This window comes from Cyanistes caeruleus, chromosome 20 (assembly GCF_971803275.1).
Source record: "Cyanistes caeruleus chromosome 20, bCyaCae1.hap1.1, whole genome shotgun sequence".
In the NCBI taxonomy this organism is placed as follows: Eukaryota; Metazoa; Chordata; class Aves; order Passeriformes; family Paridae; genus Cyanistes; species Cyanistes caeruleus.
This window is the reverse complement of record NC_141720.1, coordinates 4,748,418-4,761,617: the sequence shown is the minus strand read 5'-3', so window position 1 is coordinate 4,761,617 and position 13,200 is coordinate 4,748,418. Positions and strand designations below refer to the sequence as shown.

At 47.8% G+C, this 13,200-nt stretch overlaps 3 protein-coding genes across 8 annotated transcripts in view; 1 reads left to right on the top strand and 2 right to left on the bottom strand.

Annotated features, from left to right (window-relative positions):
• Positions 1 to 1,192: 1,192 nt before the first annotated feature.
• PTGES2 (prostaglandin E synthase 2) lies at positions 1,193 to 5,773 on the bottom strand. Its single transcript, XM_086858011.1, has 7 exons — positions 5,558 to 5,773; positions 4,439 to 4,633; positions 4,273 to 4,328; positions 3,522 to 3,674; positions 2,807 to 3,007; positions 2,354 to 2,471; positions 1,193 to 1,958 (listed from the first exon to the last, which is right to left on the bottom strand). The coding sequence occupies exons 1-7, from the start codon at positions 5,771 to 5,773 to the stop codon at positions 1,830 to 1,832; spliced, it is 1,068 nt and encodes a 355-aa protein (XP_086714137.1). The 3' UTR covers positions 1,193 to 1,829.
• Positions 5,774 to 6,950: 1,177 nt separating this feature from the next.
• BBLN (bublin coiled coil protein) lies at positions 6,951 to 11,756 on the top strand. Its single transcript, XM_023938135.2, has 2 exons — positions 6,951 to 7,196; positions 10,186 to 11,756. Exons 1-2 carry the CDS (start codon positions 7,100 to 7,102, stop codon positions 10,377 to 10,379), a joined length of 291 nt encoding a protein of 96 aa, XP_023793903.1. The 5' UTR covers positions 6,951 to 7,099; the 3' UTR covers positions 10,380 to 11,756.
• CIZ1 (CDKN1A interacting zinc finger protein 1) overlaps positions 11,650 to 13,200 on the bottom strand; it is a 26,205-nt gene continuing 24,654 nt past the window's right edge. For 2 of the 6 annotated variants that reach the window (XM_086858010.1, XM_086858008.1), the window contains 2 exons: positions 12,182 to 12,381; positions 11,650 to 12,086 (listed from right to left, as the gene is read on the bottom strand). In XM_086858010.1, the coding sequence (XP_086714136.1) occupies positions 12,044 to 12,086; positions 12,182 to 12,381 (243 nt within the window). In that variant the 3' untranslated portion in view covers positions 11,650 to 12,043. Of the gene's footprint in view, positions 12,382 to 13,200 lie in introns of all 6 variants that reach the window. The other 4 variants (XM_086858007.1, XM_086858006.1, XM_086858005.1 and 1 more) reach the window with 2 other exon arrangements.

Genomic DNA, 13,200 nt, shown 5'->3' with positions numbered 1-13,200 from the left:
TCATCTTGAGAGGACTGATTCATGTAGCACAGCAAGAAGTGGAGTCACTGAGCCCTTGGTGCCTCAGATCCTCATTTAACATGAAAATCTCTTCCTCCCTCTCAGGTTGAGGTGGATGCTGAAATTATCATCAACCTCCTTCAATCTCCTGCTTTTATCATAAAGAGTTTCTTCAACCTCCTGTTTATGCAGACTCAATATAATTCTTTAAAAGAACATTGCCTGTTGGTACTGTGGAACGCAAGTTTCAGTTCAGAACAGTTTAAATACAAGTCAGAGCAGCCACAGCCATTTGTACTGTAAACATTTGCTTTCTCCCTTCAATGTCAGATCATAAATTAATTTGGAATTAGTCCTCCATTCAGAAAAAAAAACAAACCTCTATCACCACCATTGTTATAACCAATAAAGGTACTCCCTCTGAACACACACTGGGCAAGCAGTTGTATTACAGACCAATTTCAGCTGCACCTGAAATATCACAAATCAGATTCCCTGAAACCTGCCTGTTCTTCCAGGGAAACCGAACTTGATCAGGGTGGTAATTAAGGATACTGAAGCCTTGGGCTGTGCAGAGGATCACTCACATTTGAACCTGCATTCTCCTGCTATGACATACTGTTTCTGAAGCTAGAAAGGGACTTTGACAAGGGGCAGTGGCTTCCCACTGACAGAAAGCAGGGTTACATGGGATGCTACAAAAAAAATTCTTCCCTGTGAGGATGGGGAGACACTGGCACAGCTTGCCCAGAAAACCTGTGGCTGCCCCATCCCTAGAAGTGTTCAACGTCAGGTTGAACCTTGGAGCAACCTGGTCTAATGGAAGGTGTCCCTGCCCATGGCAGGGGTTGGAACAAGATGGTTCTTAGGGTCCCTTCCAATCCAAACCATTCTATGATTCTACCCAGCACAGTTCAGAAGACTTAGCTGCAGGTACAGCTCCTAATCTGATTGCCACATCAGCAAATCCTTTGTTACTCTTGCATGACAGAAACATCTAGAGATCCCCTGGCCATGCAGATGGCTCTTAATCCTCTTCCTAAAACAAGAACAAACTGATCTTCAGGGATATTCCAGAGAGATCTCATGCACGACAAGCCTTTCCAATAACTGCTCTGCATTTGTGATTTCAGTGTAGGCCAAGTTTTTTGGGTGTAAAGGGTAAGGTAGGGACTCAGATCTCACAAAGGGGACAGAATAAAGCCAGCCTTTATCCTTGCAGACCGTACAGAATCAAGTCCTGAAGAGAACCGTTTACATGGAAGAATGAAAGCAGATGCCCTGCTGAGCGCAGCCTTGCTGCTGTCAGAGGAAGAGTGCCTTCTCCAGCACTGCAGATTCCTCCAGTTCCCTTAGCACTAGGTTTACAAGATCTATTGCAGGAAATATTGTCATTTAAAAACCAGTATCCAGTGTCTCAGTCAGGAAAACACTTCAGGTGACATGGATGAGTAGCCGAAGACAGCCTGAGGCAAAAGCTGGTCAGGCCTACCCCATCTGACAGAGCCATAACACCAGCCAAGAGCATCTTGCTTTTACAGTAACCTGCTCCGAGGATGTCTCTTGTCTCAAAGAAGCCTTTTTGCTTCAGTCTTCAGTTCAGAGCATCTCCTTTCCAGCAGCATCCTAGATCCCTTTCTTTTACCTGTCCCCATCCTTCTACAAACACCTAGCTGGACCCTTATCTCACAGCAACTTGATATTCTGAACGGGGTGGTCTCTGTGCCCACATCAGTCCATTAGGTGTGACCAGTCAACTCTAAAAATAAAAGCCATTTCTTCTGAAGTTTTCACCATGCAAGTACTTCAGGAGGCAGCTGCAGCTGGCATCAGATTGCAACTCCAGTTTTTTGAATGACTTCTTCCATGCGCTGGTACCAAGGTTGAATATTGGTGTGAGCCATCATGTCATCAAAGGCTTCCAGCCCTTCCATGACCCGGAGTACCCCGTACACTGCCTGTGCAGAGCAGAGAGGACAGAACACTGAAAAAGCAGTGGAGAACAGCTTAGGGTACAACAAGTGTCTCAATAATCAAGCTAGTACACTTCTTTCCCTGTCCTGCCATCCGATCCATCCTTCTGATTAGCAAGGAAGAGTGAACGGCAGAAAGATAATTAAGAATATGCATGTTTTTCCATGAGGAAACAGTAAGGAAGGGTCAAAATCTATGTGCAGTTATGGGACAGTTATGGGGAAGTCTCCACCATATGGGAACTGTATTACTGCACAAAGGACATGTATCTCATCTAGCTCAACTTCTCTTCCTGTAGCTGTATTAACCATTTCACACAGATGAGCAGCAGGATAATTTGCAATTCACCTGACAATAACCACAGGGATGAAGCCCTTACCAGGTCAGCGAGGTTTGGCTGTTTCCCGCCCATGAACAGTCGATTTTTGCCAACAGCTTTTACCCACTCATTAACTGCTTCATACAAATCTTCTCGGACATCATCTCGAAGCTGATGTCTGGATAAAGAAAATAATCAGTTTGAAGACACAAGCTTGTTTCTTCCTTTACCCTTCTATCACCTCTCACCTTATGGGCTGGTTTTGGTTTGCAAGTAAGGGCAGAATTTCAGAGGGAAGGGGCAGTCAATAATTAAATAGTGGATGAGTAGAGGGGTTCAGTACCTCCAGTAAAGAGGTACAGTTGTTACTCATACAGGATTAAATGGTTCACTTTAAAACTCTGAGGTTCTGCCCTTTGACAGCTGGGGTTCACAGCTAAGGAGGAACTATTTCTCCTCTTGTGTACTTAGTGCTTTCCTCCTCTTGTGTACTTAGTGCTTAGTGATACCAACCTTTTCTTCAGCCTCTTGCTAACAAAGAACATGGCAACAGCCCCCACGTATTTGGCAAAGAGACCTTCCAAGGTGCCAAACTTCCCCTCACGGACAATGTAATCAAAAGATGCCAAGGCTTCTTTGGGGGTGCGGTAAACATTGGGGGAGATGAGGTGAACAAGCCAATCATCTGCCCATTTTCTCCACTTCATTTCTTCCCTGCGAGCAGTCAAAAGAAAGTTTTCAGTACAGGTACAGATAGAAGGGCTACAGAAGGCAGGATCACAGTTGCCTTAGCCAGAGATCCTTCCAAGGTCAAACAGTCCTACCCAGGTACTCTGGTGACATCCCTAAAATGTACTGAACATCATTATCTTTAGTCTCAAACTGAATTTAAGACTAAAACAGAGCATTAGGTTCTTCACCCAACAGAAGAAATAAAGCAGGAAGGGAAACTCTCCCTCAATAGATTCCTCTGTGGCAAAAAGGAAAGGCCAAGAAGGAAACCGTAGGCAGCTGAAGGCCTGTGTGACCATGGTGGTGGTAACTAAGCTGATAAACAGCTTTGTTTTGAATTATCCAACAAACACAGCAAACCAGCTAATGAGGCTTGAAACACTAACAGGGGTGTGACAAGACTTGTCAGCCCCAGTGGGATTTTACATCAGCCCTGAGTACACATAAAGGGGGCTGTGACCCTACTTGGAGAGCCCAGAAACTGAAGAGCACTTACACTCTCACTTCTTTGACAGGATAGACTCTCTTTGTCTCCTTCTCATCCAGCATGAGCCAGTATTTATTCTCATACTCAAGCACCTCCTTGCCTTGGTCAGTCACCGTTTTAATAGGTGGATAAAAGGACACAATTTCTTCTAAGCTATTCCTCCTGTGAAAAGAAATACAGTTAGCACTGATCTGGCTGCTATAAATGAGCAAGAGCAAAGGACAAATTGAAAGATTCACACTATAAAATGTATTATTCTAAAAGTAAGTGCACAATGTTCCAGATTCCATTTGGAAGAAAAAGAGACTAGAACAGCTGCTTGCAAATAACTATTATTAGTGCACATACCTCTGTATGTGACAGAAAAGAAATTTCTGCAGGCATAAAACTTCCTGCCATTCTCAAGTAGACCTAAAGGACAGGCCACAGGCACAACAATGCCATTTCATTCTACATGTTATAACTGGCTAATTGTAAGCTCAGTTCCAAGACTAACACTAGTTCATGTTGAAGTAGGTTTTGTGCAAACAGAATCTCACAGATGAGAAAGTACTTCTGAAAGGTACAAGCTTTGCTTTACATCACACACATCACAACATATATAAGCACCACCCATATTATCACAGCCAGGCTCAGGTCACCCAGAGCTTCAGAGCCTGAGGTCAGCAAGAGACTTACTGGCACATTCAGAGTCTTCTAAATCTTTACTTAACCTGGGCCCTCCAAATTCAACTCTTCTCTCATCACCCTGTTTTCTTACCTGGAAATAAGATAGGTCTTTATTGCACTGATTATCACTGAGGAGTCGTTCAATTGCTGAAAAACAGGATTAAAACAACCTTTTAAAAGAAGCTGGTTAAATTGAAAAGGAAATTCTTCAAAGCCTTTCTCCCTGCATGCTAAGGCTTCAGGTCATGGAGACTTACCAGCGGGCTCCCAGCATTGGCTAGCAGGATGGGCACCTTTCTGTAGGAAGAGAATTTGATCTCTTTCCTCATGATTGGGTTCACTTCCACAATCTCATAGGGCAGTCCATGATAATCAAGAAAAGCTCGGACTTTGCTGCAGAAAGGACATGTTTTATACTGGTAGAGAGTGAGCTGCAGGCTCCCTGCAGGCAGCTGGGAAAGAAAGAGAACAGAAGATTTGTGTTCTGCTAAAAACATAAACACTGCCTTCCATCCTTATTTCTGTCATGAAGTCATAGTCACCGACATTCAGTGTCAACATCTTATCATGAGCATATCTTGGCTATTATATGCTTTCTTTAAATGGCATAAAATATTTAAATATTCATCATTCACTGGGACCAATAACCTGCTTCTCTAAACATCTATTTAATGTGCTGAAAACTCCTACTCACAGCTAGGAAAAAAAAAATAAGTTAAATCCAGACATTTTACCCCTTTATAGTTTCTATTCTGTAAAACTGAATTCCATAGAAAAACACCATTTGCAGGAGTATTCAAACACAAAGCCTTTACAGGCCAATCCTTCCCCCACAACAGCCTCTGTTGGGGCCACAAGGTGGGGAGAGCAGAGTTTGCATTTGTGTCTGTCCAAGTTCACATTCCTGGGATTAACCAACGTGGGTACAACTGGGACAATGCAGGGAGAGCCCAGGGCCACCGGGACATCAGTTACGGGATGTTTCGCAAAGCTGCTACACCTCAAGCAGCCTGTCAGGCCGTGCTAATCATTCCTCACACATTAAAGGAAAAACGCAGCCACCCCGTTTTGTTTCTTGTTTACAATCTACTGGGTTACACAACCCTGCGCGGGTGCTGCGAAAAAGCAACAACAGAAAAGGCTCCAAACCCCCAGGAAGCCCTCACTGACAGCCTTTCCTTACAGCTCCTCAAGGAATGCTCTGCCAGGGGCCTCCCGGAGCGTTTTAAGCTCTTCCCTCGCTCAAACCGGAGCAGAAGGAGCCTCTCGGTCCTCGGGGAACCGCAGTCCCGGGGGCTCGCTGCTGTCGCAGCGGCGTCCCCGCAGGCCTCGGGGAGGGCAGGGCGGGGATGAGGGGGGGCCGCCCCCGGCGTTACCTCAGCGGCTGAGTGCTCCCGCAGGCGCTGCCGCGCCGCCAGGCACAGCCCGGCGCTGCCGCCCAGCGCGAATGCAGCGCCCAGCACCAGCCGGCCGCCGCCGCTGCTGCCTCCCCGTCCCGCCGCAGCGCCGAAGGCTCGTCCCGGGGCCCGCAGCCGCCAGGCCGGCGGCAAAAGCAGCGATCCTACCCGCCAGGCTCGGCCGGCACCCGCCATCTTCGGCTGAGGGCGGGTGGAGAGCGGCCGCTCCGCCCCGGGCACGGCGGCACCGCCCCGGCACGGCCCCGGCTCGGCGTTCGGGCATGCCAGCCCCGCTCTCCGCTGAGGGCAGAGCCCCGCACGGGACACACAACAAGGGACCGGCCCGCTGACCTGTAATTATCAAATCTGAGAACACACCAGAGTCTAAAGTGGGAATAAAATAATCAGTTGAAAGGGTGAGGGAGCTGAGCCAGTTCAGTCTCGAGAAAATGCAGCTGAGAGGGGACTTCATCGATGTCTGTCAGTGCCTGCAGAGAGGGGGCGGAGAATGCACCAGGCCGTGGTGCCGAGCCGTAGAACAAGGGGAATGGGCAGGAACTGACGCACAGAAAGTTTCACCTGAACATGAGGAAAAGCTTCTTCCCTGTGCAGTGACCGAGCCCTGAACAGGTTGCCGAGAGAAGGTGTGGAGTCTTCCTCACCTGGGGATATTCCAGAACTATCTGGACTCAATCCTGTGCTGTGTGCACTGGGGTGACCCTGCAGTGCAGTTATTACCCACAGAAGGGAGAGGTGGCTGCAATGTTAAAAGAAGACGTGATCTTTTCTTTAGTCGTTGTCCCAAATACCCACTTAATAATGGAGTCCTTGATCTCAGGAGCACTGCTTGAATCAATGCTCTAATTGTGGGTTATTTTCATCGCAGTGACTTCTCTCCTGGGGATGAAAACACCACACAGCGATGAGATCTCCTCAAGGTGACTGAGGTGCGGCTGATACTAGGCCAAAGACAGGGAAGGGCAAAGTGAATCGTACTTGTTGCTTTAGGGAAGAGGAATGCGAAGGTGACCTGGGGCTGGTTCAAGCCGCTTAGTGGACGAAGCAGAGCTGGTGACAAGGCTGGAGCTGGGAGTTCAGCAGCAAAGCCCCCGCTGAGACGGAATGGCCCGCACGGACAGGATGCAGATTTATCCATACGGAGCATCACTTATGGTGGGAATGAAGCGCTCAGTGCTGATGGCGGCCCCTAACCGGGGGAGTCTGGAGGACCTGAGGACACTTGTGAAGGACAAGGACGCAGCCTAGCGCTGGGCACGCGTTTGGGAAAAATCCCCGAGGAACGGGGAAAGTGGCGCTGACCCCAGGGGCCGCCCCTGCCGAGCGCTGCTCGTCGTGCCCGCCCGCGCGCTTGTGCTCCGCGGTCTCCGCGCTAACCACAGAGTTCACCGCAGCGCCGGCCTGCGTGACGCGCAAGGCACTCTGCTCTCCCATTGGCTGGAGGCCCGCGCGCACACGGGCGCGCAGTGCGGGCGGCGCCGAGGCGCGGGCGGGAGCGGCGGGATGTCGGGGCCCAACGGAGACCCGCACGTGCTGGGCGGCGGCACCGGCCACGACGGCGACGACGACGGCGACGGCGACGACACCTTCGAGGAGGAAGGTGCGTGGGGGTAGAACGGGGCTGCGATCTTGGAGGGGATCCCGTGGTGCAGGATGGCCTGGCCTGGTCCCCTGCTCTGCGGGTGGCAGAGCGCAGGTGTGCGCAGGTGTGGCCAGGTGTGCCCAGATGTTCTGCCGGGAGCGGTGCCCAACGCCAGCGATGCACCCGCTATACGGTAGCGTGGCCGAGGGGCTGCAGGGTTTAATTGCCACCCAGCCATGAGGCACCGACGTGTTGCCCTGGGGTGGATGTTTTTTTCTTGTGAAAAAATTATTTTGTGGCTTTGCTGGTGTATGGGGTGCGGATGTCAGGAAAGAGGATGTTCAGGTTTCGAAATCACGGGGCAGATCACATGGGCGGATCTGGGAGAAGTAGTCATGCATGGAAAAAGGGAATTTAATGCAGGTAGCTTGGCAAATTCCACAAATTCTGCAGTGCCTGGGTATGAAGTTTCTGATACTGCCCTGTCTGGTTAGAACCAGCCCATGGAAAAAATGAGATGGCAGGAGAGTAGTTACGTGGACGTAGAGGTCACTCTTAAAACTAGAATTCTTTCAGCATAAGCACTTTTCTACCCTTCTGTTGAAAATGGTGGAGTTGGGTTCTACTGTTTCCCAAAACATACTGTTTCCTAGATGTGACCCACACAGGTGATTTTAGGAGTTGTGTCTGGGATCTAGCTGCAGTGACAGGACAATCATTTCTGCCCTGAAATACCCCAAGTGCATTCACTGCTTTGCATCATCACAGTGATTTGCATTTCCTATTTTTTGAAGAGCTAAAAGACATGTTGGATGTGATGGAAAAAGTCACTGAATTGGATTTATGTCCTAATTGGGTTGTTCAGCTTGTAATTAATTTGCTTTGTGTGCAGTAACTGGTCATAAAGGGCTGCAGCTATTTCCTGGTCTAGTGGAGCTGTGGATCTCTTCCTTCATCTCAAGTAGGAAACTTGATTTTTGTCAACTATTCTTGCAAGAATATAGGGGAGTTAATGCAATTGCCATACTCCTTTTCAGTGTTTCCAATAGAGACGTAGTTATTTCCATAGAAATCCACCATGCAACTAACAGAAAACAATAAAATAAAAGGTTTTTACAGCTTGTTTTTACAGCTTATTTTTAAATGGTTAATTTAATTTTAAATGGTTAATTTTCTTTTCACTTCCCAAAGCTGCACAAATTATATAACCTTCATTTGAGTTTTAGGCACTGAGAATAAGCTTCTGCTGTAATTGCAGACTTCTTGCCAAGCTGATGAATGGTCCTTGCCAGAAGTAGTTACCATGTCTGCTTGAGATCTGCTCACCATTTCACTGGAATATGGTGCATCAAATTGAAAAGCTGTAACTCACAGATCTTGAAAAATGCTGATAGTTTTAAAAATGCTGATAACTGCCACCTTTTTGGAAAGCATGTGTTTGTGGGATTGATTTTTAAATGTAAGAACATCATCAGTGCTCTTGCTCATAATGCCACCTCTGTGTATACCTGCAAGGCCAAACTTTTATTAATGAGCTCAAATGCAATATTACACAATTCTCCAAAGAATTAAAGGCTGCAGCACTCTGAACGGCTCCAAAGTGGTTATAAGAAAAGGAGGGTAATTATTTTTTTATAATGAAACTTCTTAGCTATTAATAATGCAGATGACATCAATGTTTAAATATTCACAGTTCTTTTAAAGCTGCCTGGACCTTGTGTGCTGGGGCACCAGGACACCCTGGCAAAGAGGCAGAGCTGGTCTGGGGGACAGCACAGCCTGACCCTCCTAGGGTGCCCAGAACACATCCACATCCTCCTTCCTCTCTCCATGTCTTTCAGCACAGCCCAGCATTCCAGGCACTGAGTATCACCCTGGGCTCAGAGGAGCTGGGTGGAGAAAAGCCAGCCCCTGCCCGCGAGGTGTGAGCTTGTCCCACCCACACAGGCATCCTTCCCTGTCCTGCAACCCATGATCCTCACAAACATCAGCCCACAGGTCACACTCAGCTCCACCTCTGCCTCCCTGCACTCACTCAGCTGTGCAGTTTCAGAAAGGAACATGGGACTGGCTCCATCTGGGATCCCCTGCAGTCTTCCAGGTGTCCTGAGTAAACTCAGCAGTTTATCTTGTCTTTTAAGTTTGGGTTTTTGTTATTCTTCAGGATTGTGTGGGTGTTGCTTGAAGCAATCCAAAAACAAGTGTTGCAGGAGCACAGCACTCTTCAGCTGAATAGCAGTGCTAACACACACCACTGTGAAATGCTGTTGTGCTGAAACAAACCGCTGCACTTGATACAATGCTGTGGGTAAGAAACTGTACCTACAGAACCAGCTGCCAGGATCATCTGGAGTGAATCTAGGTTTAATCTGAAGTACCCAAAGCCTTAACAGAGCATGAAAATCCTGTGTCTGAACTAGGTGCCCAACACTTACCTTCCTGTGGAAATAGTGGTGCCACTACCAGCACCTTTGGGTTCATCCCCTCCTCCTGCCACAGCCATGACAGCTGCACTGTTACAGCAGCCTGACTCCAGCCAGGCCTGAGTGAAGCACATCCCAGCTTGGAAGCCTTATCCAAATAATTCACAGAAAATAAACATTGCAACATGCTGACAAAATGCCTGTACTATCAGGAAAGATGATTCCAAAGGAAGCTAAAAAGGCTGCCTTGTCTTTGGGATTTATCTGGTAACGTTGCAGTCAGCACTCAGTCTGTGGTTGGCTGTTTGTGTGTGAGATCTGAGGCTCTCAGATGTGTTCACAAAGGGTTTGCACTGCCCAGGTACCTTGCCTTAGATCTTGTTACCAGTGTTACAGCTTCCCATTGGCCTAATTTGATCAGGGAACAGACCACATGCAGGATTCAGTTGCACTTCACCCACCCAGGGGTAAATAAGGCACAGCCAAAATGCTGTGGGCATGTTTCGCCAGAGTTCTCGTGGCCTCCTTTGACTGCAGTGACAATTTATTTACATTGTTCAGCCTCTCATTTCCCTTGCTTTTAGAATATGCAGCAATAAACTCTATGCTGGACCAGATCAACTCCTGCTTGGATCACCTGGAGGAGAAGAATGATCACCTACACGGCTGCTTGAAGGAACTGCTGGAGTGCAGCCGCCAGACCCGTCTGGAGTTCCAGCAGCAGAACAAGCAGCTGAACAGTGGAGCTGATGTGCAGGGATCTCAGCCTCCTGCCTAGAGTCTGACCACACACCCTCAGCTGCTGTTGCTAAGGGGACAGTTACTGGTCACCAATTTAATGTAAAACTTGGAATAGCAGAGGTGCCTCGTGTCTGTTACTTGTTCCTTTCTGTGTTTGTATCCTGCCATTCATGTTCTGTTTTCATTTAGCTGTGAGACGGGTGCAGAAGCACAAGGGTGGGTATAGGAGAGCTGGTTCTTTCTGCTCCCCAACATAAGCCTGGCACTCACACTTGGTTAAAGCTGGTTGTAGGAAACCTGAGGCCATGCAGGTAGTTTGCAGGCAGGCCCTCTTGACAAAGTGGACAAATTATTTCTGCTCTCTTTTCCTTAAATCCAAGCAAGGAGTATTATGGCTCAACCCCCTTTCCCTCAGAAAGCACAGTTGGCAGGGGCTGTCCTGACTTCAGGCTTGTCCTTAAGTCTAACTGATGACAGCCCTGGAGAGGGAGGGCCTAGGCCAGCTGCTGCCTTGAAGCCACAGCTTCTCCCTTAGTCACATTAATTGTGATGTACAAATATTGGCACGTGGTTCCAGATCATTGGACACTTCCACTCCATTCCAAGCAGATAAGACAAGCTACTGGTGTGATCTTTCTGACCACTGTAACTGGGAGCTGCACCACTCCTTCAGCTGCCATTAAGGACAGAGGTGTAGAAAGGGGCAGAGCAGCCTGGTTAGCCCCCATCACAGCATTAGCAATAGAGAGCAGAGCCCTCCTTGTACATTCTGACAAGGCACAAGACGTTTGGTCTGTACCTTGTGGTCTTGTCAGTATGTCCTACAGCCAGCACTTTGGAAGCAACAATTACTGTTCTGCTTATGTAGAGTTAAAGGAGTTTTTTTGAAAGTTAAAGAGGTTATTTAAAAGAAATCTGTTTTATTAAAATCAATTTGAAACAAAATTTGTTCCTGAGAGTCTCCACTATGAGAACAGATTGGATTAAGCCTTGTAGTATTAACAAAGGACCAAGGTGCATGTTCTTGCCTAGCTTAGGACTTGTCCAAGACTGCTTGTCCAACAGTGTGTGTCTTAGAAAGGAAAGTGTTCTGAGAAGCAGAATTCAGCAGAGTCTCCCAAGAGATAAACATTGTCTCCGGAAAGGAAATGAGAGGAACTACAAAGAATTCTTATGTCTGCATCCATCACTCCGTGAAGTTTGTCCCCTGTGGAAATCCCATTACCATCTTCTTTCAGGTTCAAGCCTTAGTCTTTCCACATAACTGCTGTATCCCAACTGTACAAGTAATAAGCAACACTATCCTGTATTAGACACGCTAAAGCCAGGCTTATTTATTCTTAAAATAAAAACAGCAGTAAAGTTGAAGGTTTTGCTCTATTAAAAGACTCAGAAAATAAACATTTCCAGCAAATATCATATGTAAAGGGCTCTCCTTTAAGGCCACTCTATCTGGGTTTGCGCCTGGAAGAGCGTCTGCACCCAGCAGAGGTGAGACCGGCTGTCTCACCTTTGGCGAGGGAGGAAGGCTCTGCTGCTGCCTCCTGGCCTGCATCTGCTGCCTCCTGTCCTAAGCCTCCTCCACTCCCTGGATCCTGGTGGTCGTCTGTGTCTGCCCTCTGCCTGGCTGTGTTGGCCTCTTCCTCACGTCCCAGTGACTCCCCTACGGTGTGGCTCTCCTCAGAGAACAGGCAGTCGGCACTACTGGCAGTGGACTTGTTCTCTTCCTGTAGACTTTCTTCTTCTACAACCATGATACCACACACATCATCAGTCACACTGGCCAGGCTCTTGCCCTCTGGCCTAGAGGTGGCCAGCTCACCCTTACCCTCCAGAGACCTTGAAGTTTGTTCTTGCAGGGCTGACAGCTCCGTGCCCTCCTTATCTATCCCACCATCATCATTCATCTTCTTGCTGGTATGTGCTGTTGTAGCAAGAGGCTGTTTTGGATCATCCAGCAATTGGGAGCTGGAGCCCTGGGAATGCAAAGGAGCTTCGGGATAGGCAGTTGTGGCACGGTGCCTTGCTGCCTTGTATCTCTGCAAATACAAACAAACCAACGTGAGAGAGAAGCCCAGCTCAGCTCCTGTCACTGCAGCAAAGCAGCAGCTGGTCCAGGAACACCTGTACAAAAACAGTGGTGAGTGGCAGGGGCACAAGTGATCTCAGCAGCTCCTGGCCTGGCTGCTGAGGCTCTCAACAGAGAAGGGTCAGCTCCTGTGAGGAAAAGTGATATTAAAAACTGAAGTCCCTCTTGCATTACTTAATGCTGAGCAAGTGCATGGCAGACCTCTGGCTCCTGAGACAGAAATCATGATCTGGCAACTGTTAATCTCAGTCAGACTCAGGACTCTGTAGATGTAACAGTACAAGTGACAGCTCCTGCTTCAGCTACTGCCAGGACATGTACCCTGGGCATGTGAGGCTCTGCACAGCCCTCAGCTACTAGTGTGATTTAATGTTTATCAGCCAAAGCAAGGCTTAAGCTGAAAGCTTAGTATTTCTTCACTCTGTTGATACAATCTGCACGGTCAGTGGAACTGTTGACAGGAAGGCTGTGATATCAGTTATATCTCATTACAAGTCACTGAGGTTTTCCACAGAGTAAAGGTAAGCATATCATCAATAAAATGACTCATTTGCACTCACTATCATGATGAACCAGTAGAGGTCTGTAAAGAGATTAAAACAGCTACTACGCATGTTCTAGACTGGATTTCAGGAAAACAACTCACTGTAGCTAGCTAACATATAGCAGTGTTAGACATAACCCAGTCTTCAATGCCCAGACAGAGCATGACCTAAAGGAACAAGCTGAAGTTCCCTCTTTTCCCACAGCAGTTCCCTTCATAATCAAC

What these genes read in the sequence shown, in the direction of transcription:
- PTGES2 (XM_086858011.1), bottom strand. Translation starts at nt 5,773, where the DNA reads ATGGCGGGTGCCGGCCGAGCCTGGCGGGTAGGATCGCTGCTTTTGCCG. An exon ending in CCAATGCTGGGAGCCCGCTG is followed by an intron (nt 4,329 to 4,438) that starts GTAAGTCTCCAT and finishes CCTGTTTTTCAG; the next exon opens with CAATTGAACGACTCCTCAGT. An exon ending in AGCAAGAGGCTGAAGAAAAG is followed by an intron (nt 2,472 to 2,806) that starts GTTGGTATCACT and finishes TTCTTTATCCAG; the next exon opens with ACATCAGCTTCGAGATGATG.
- BBLN (XM_023938135.2), top strand. Translation starts at nt 7,100, where the DNA reads ATGTCGGGGCCCAACGGAGACCCGCACGTGCTGGGCGGCGGCACCGGC. An exon ending in CGACACCTTCGAGGAGGAAG is followed by an intron (nt 7,197 to 10,185) that starts GTGCGTGGGGGT and finishes CCTTGCTTTTAG; the next exon opens with AATATGCAGCAATAAACTCT.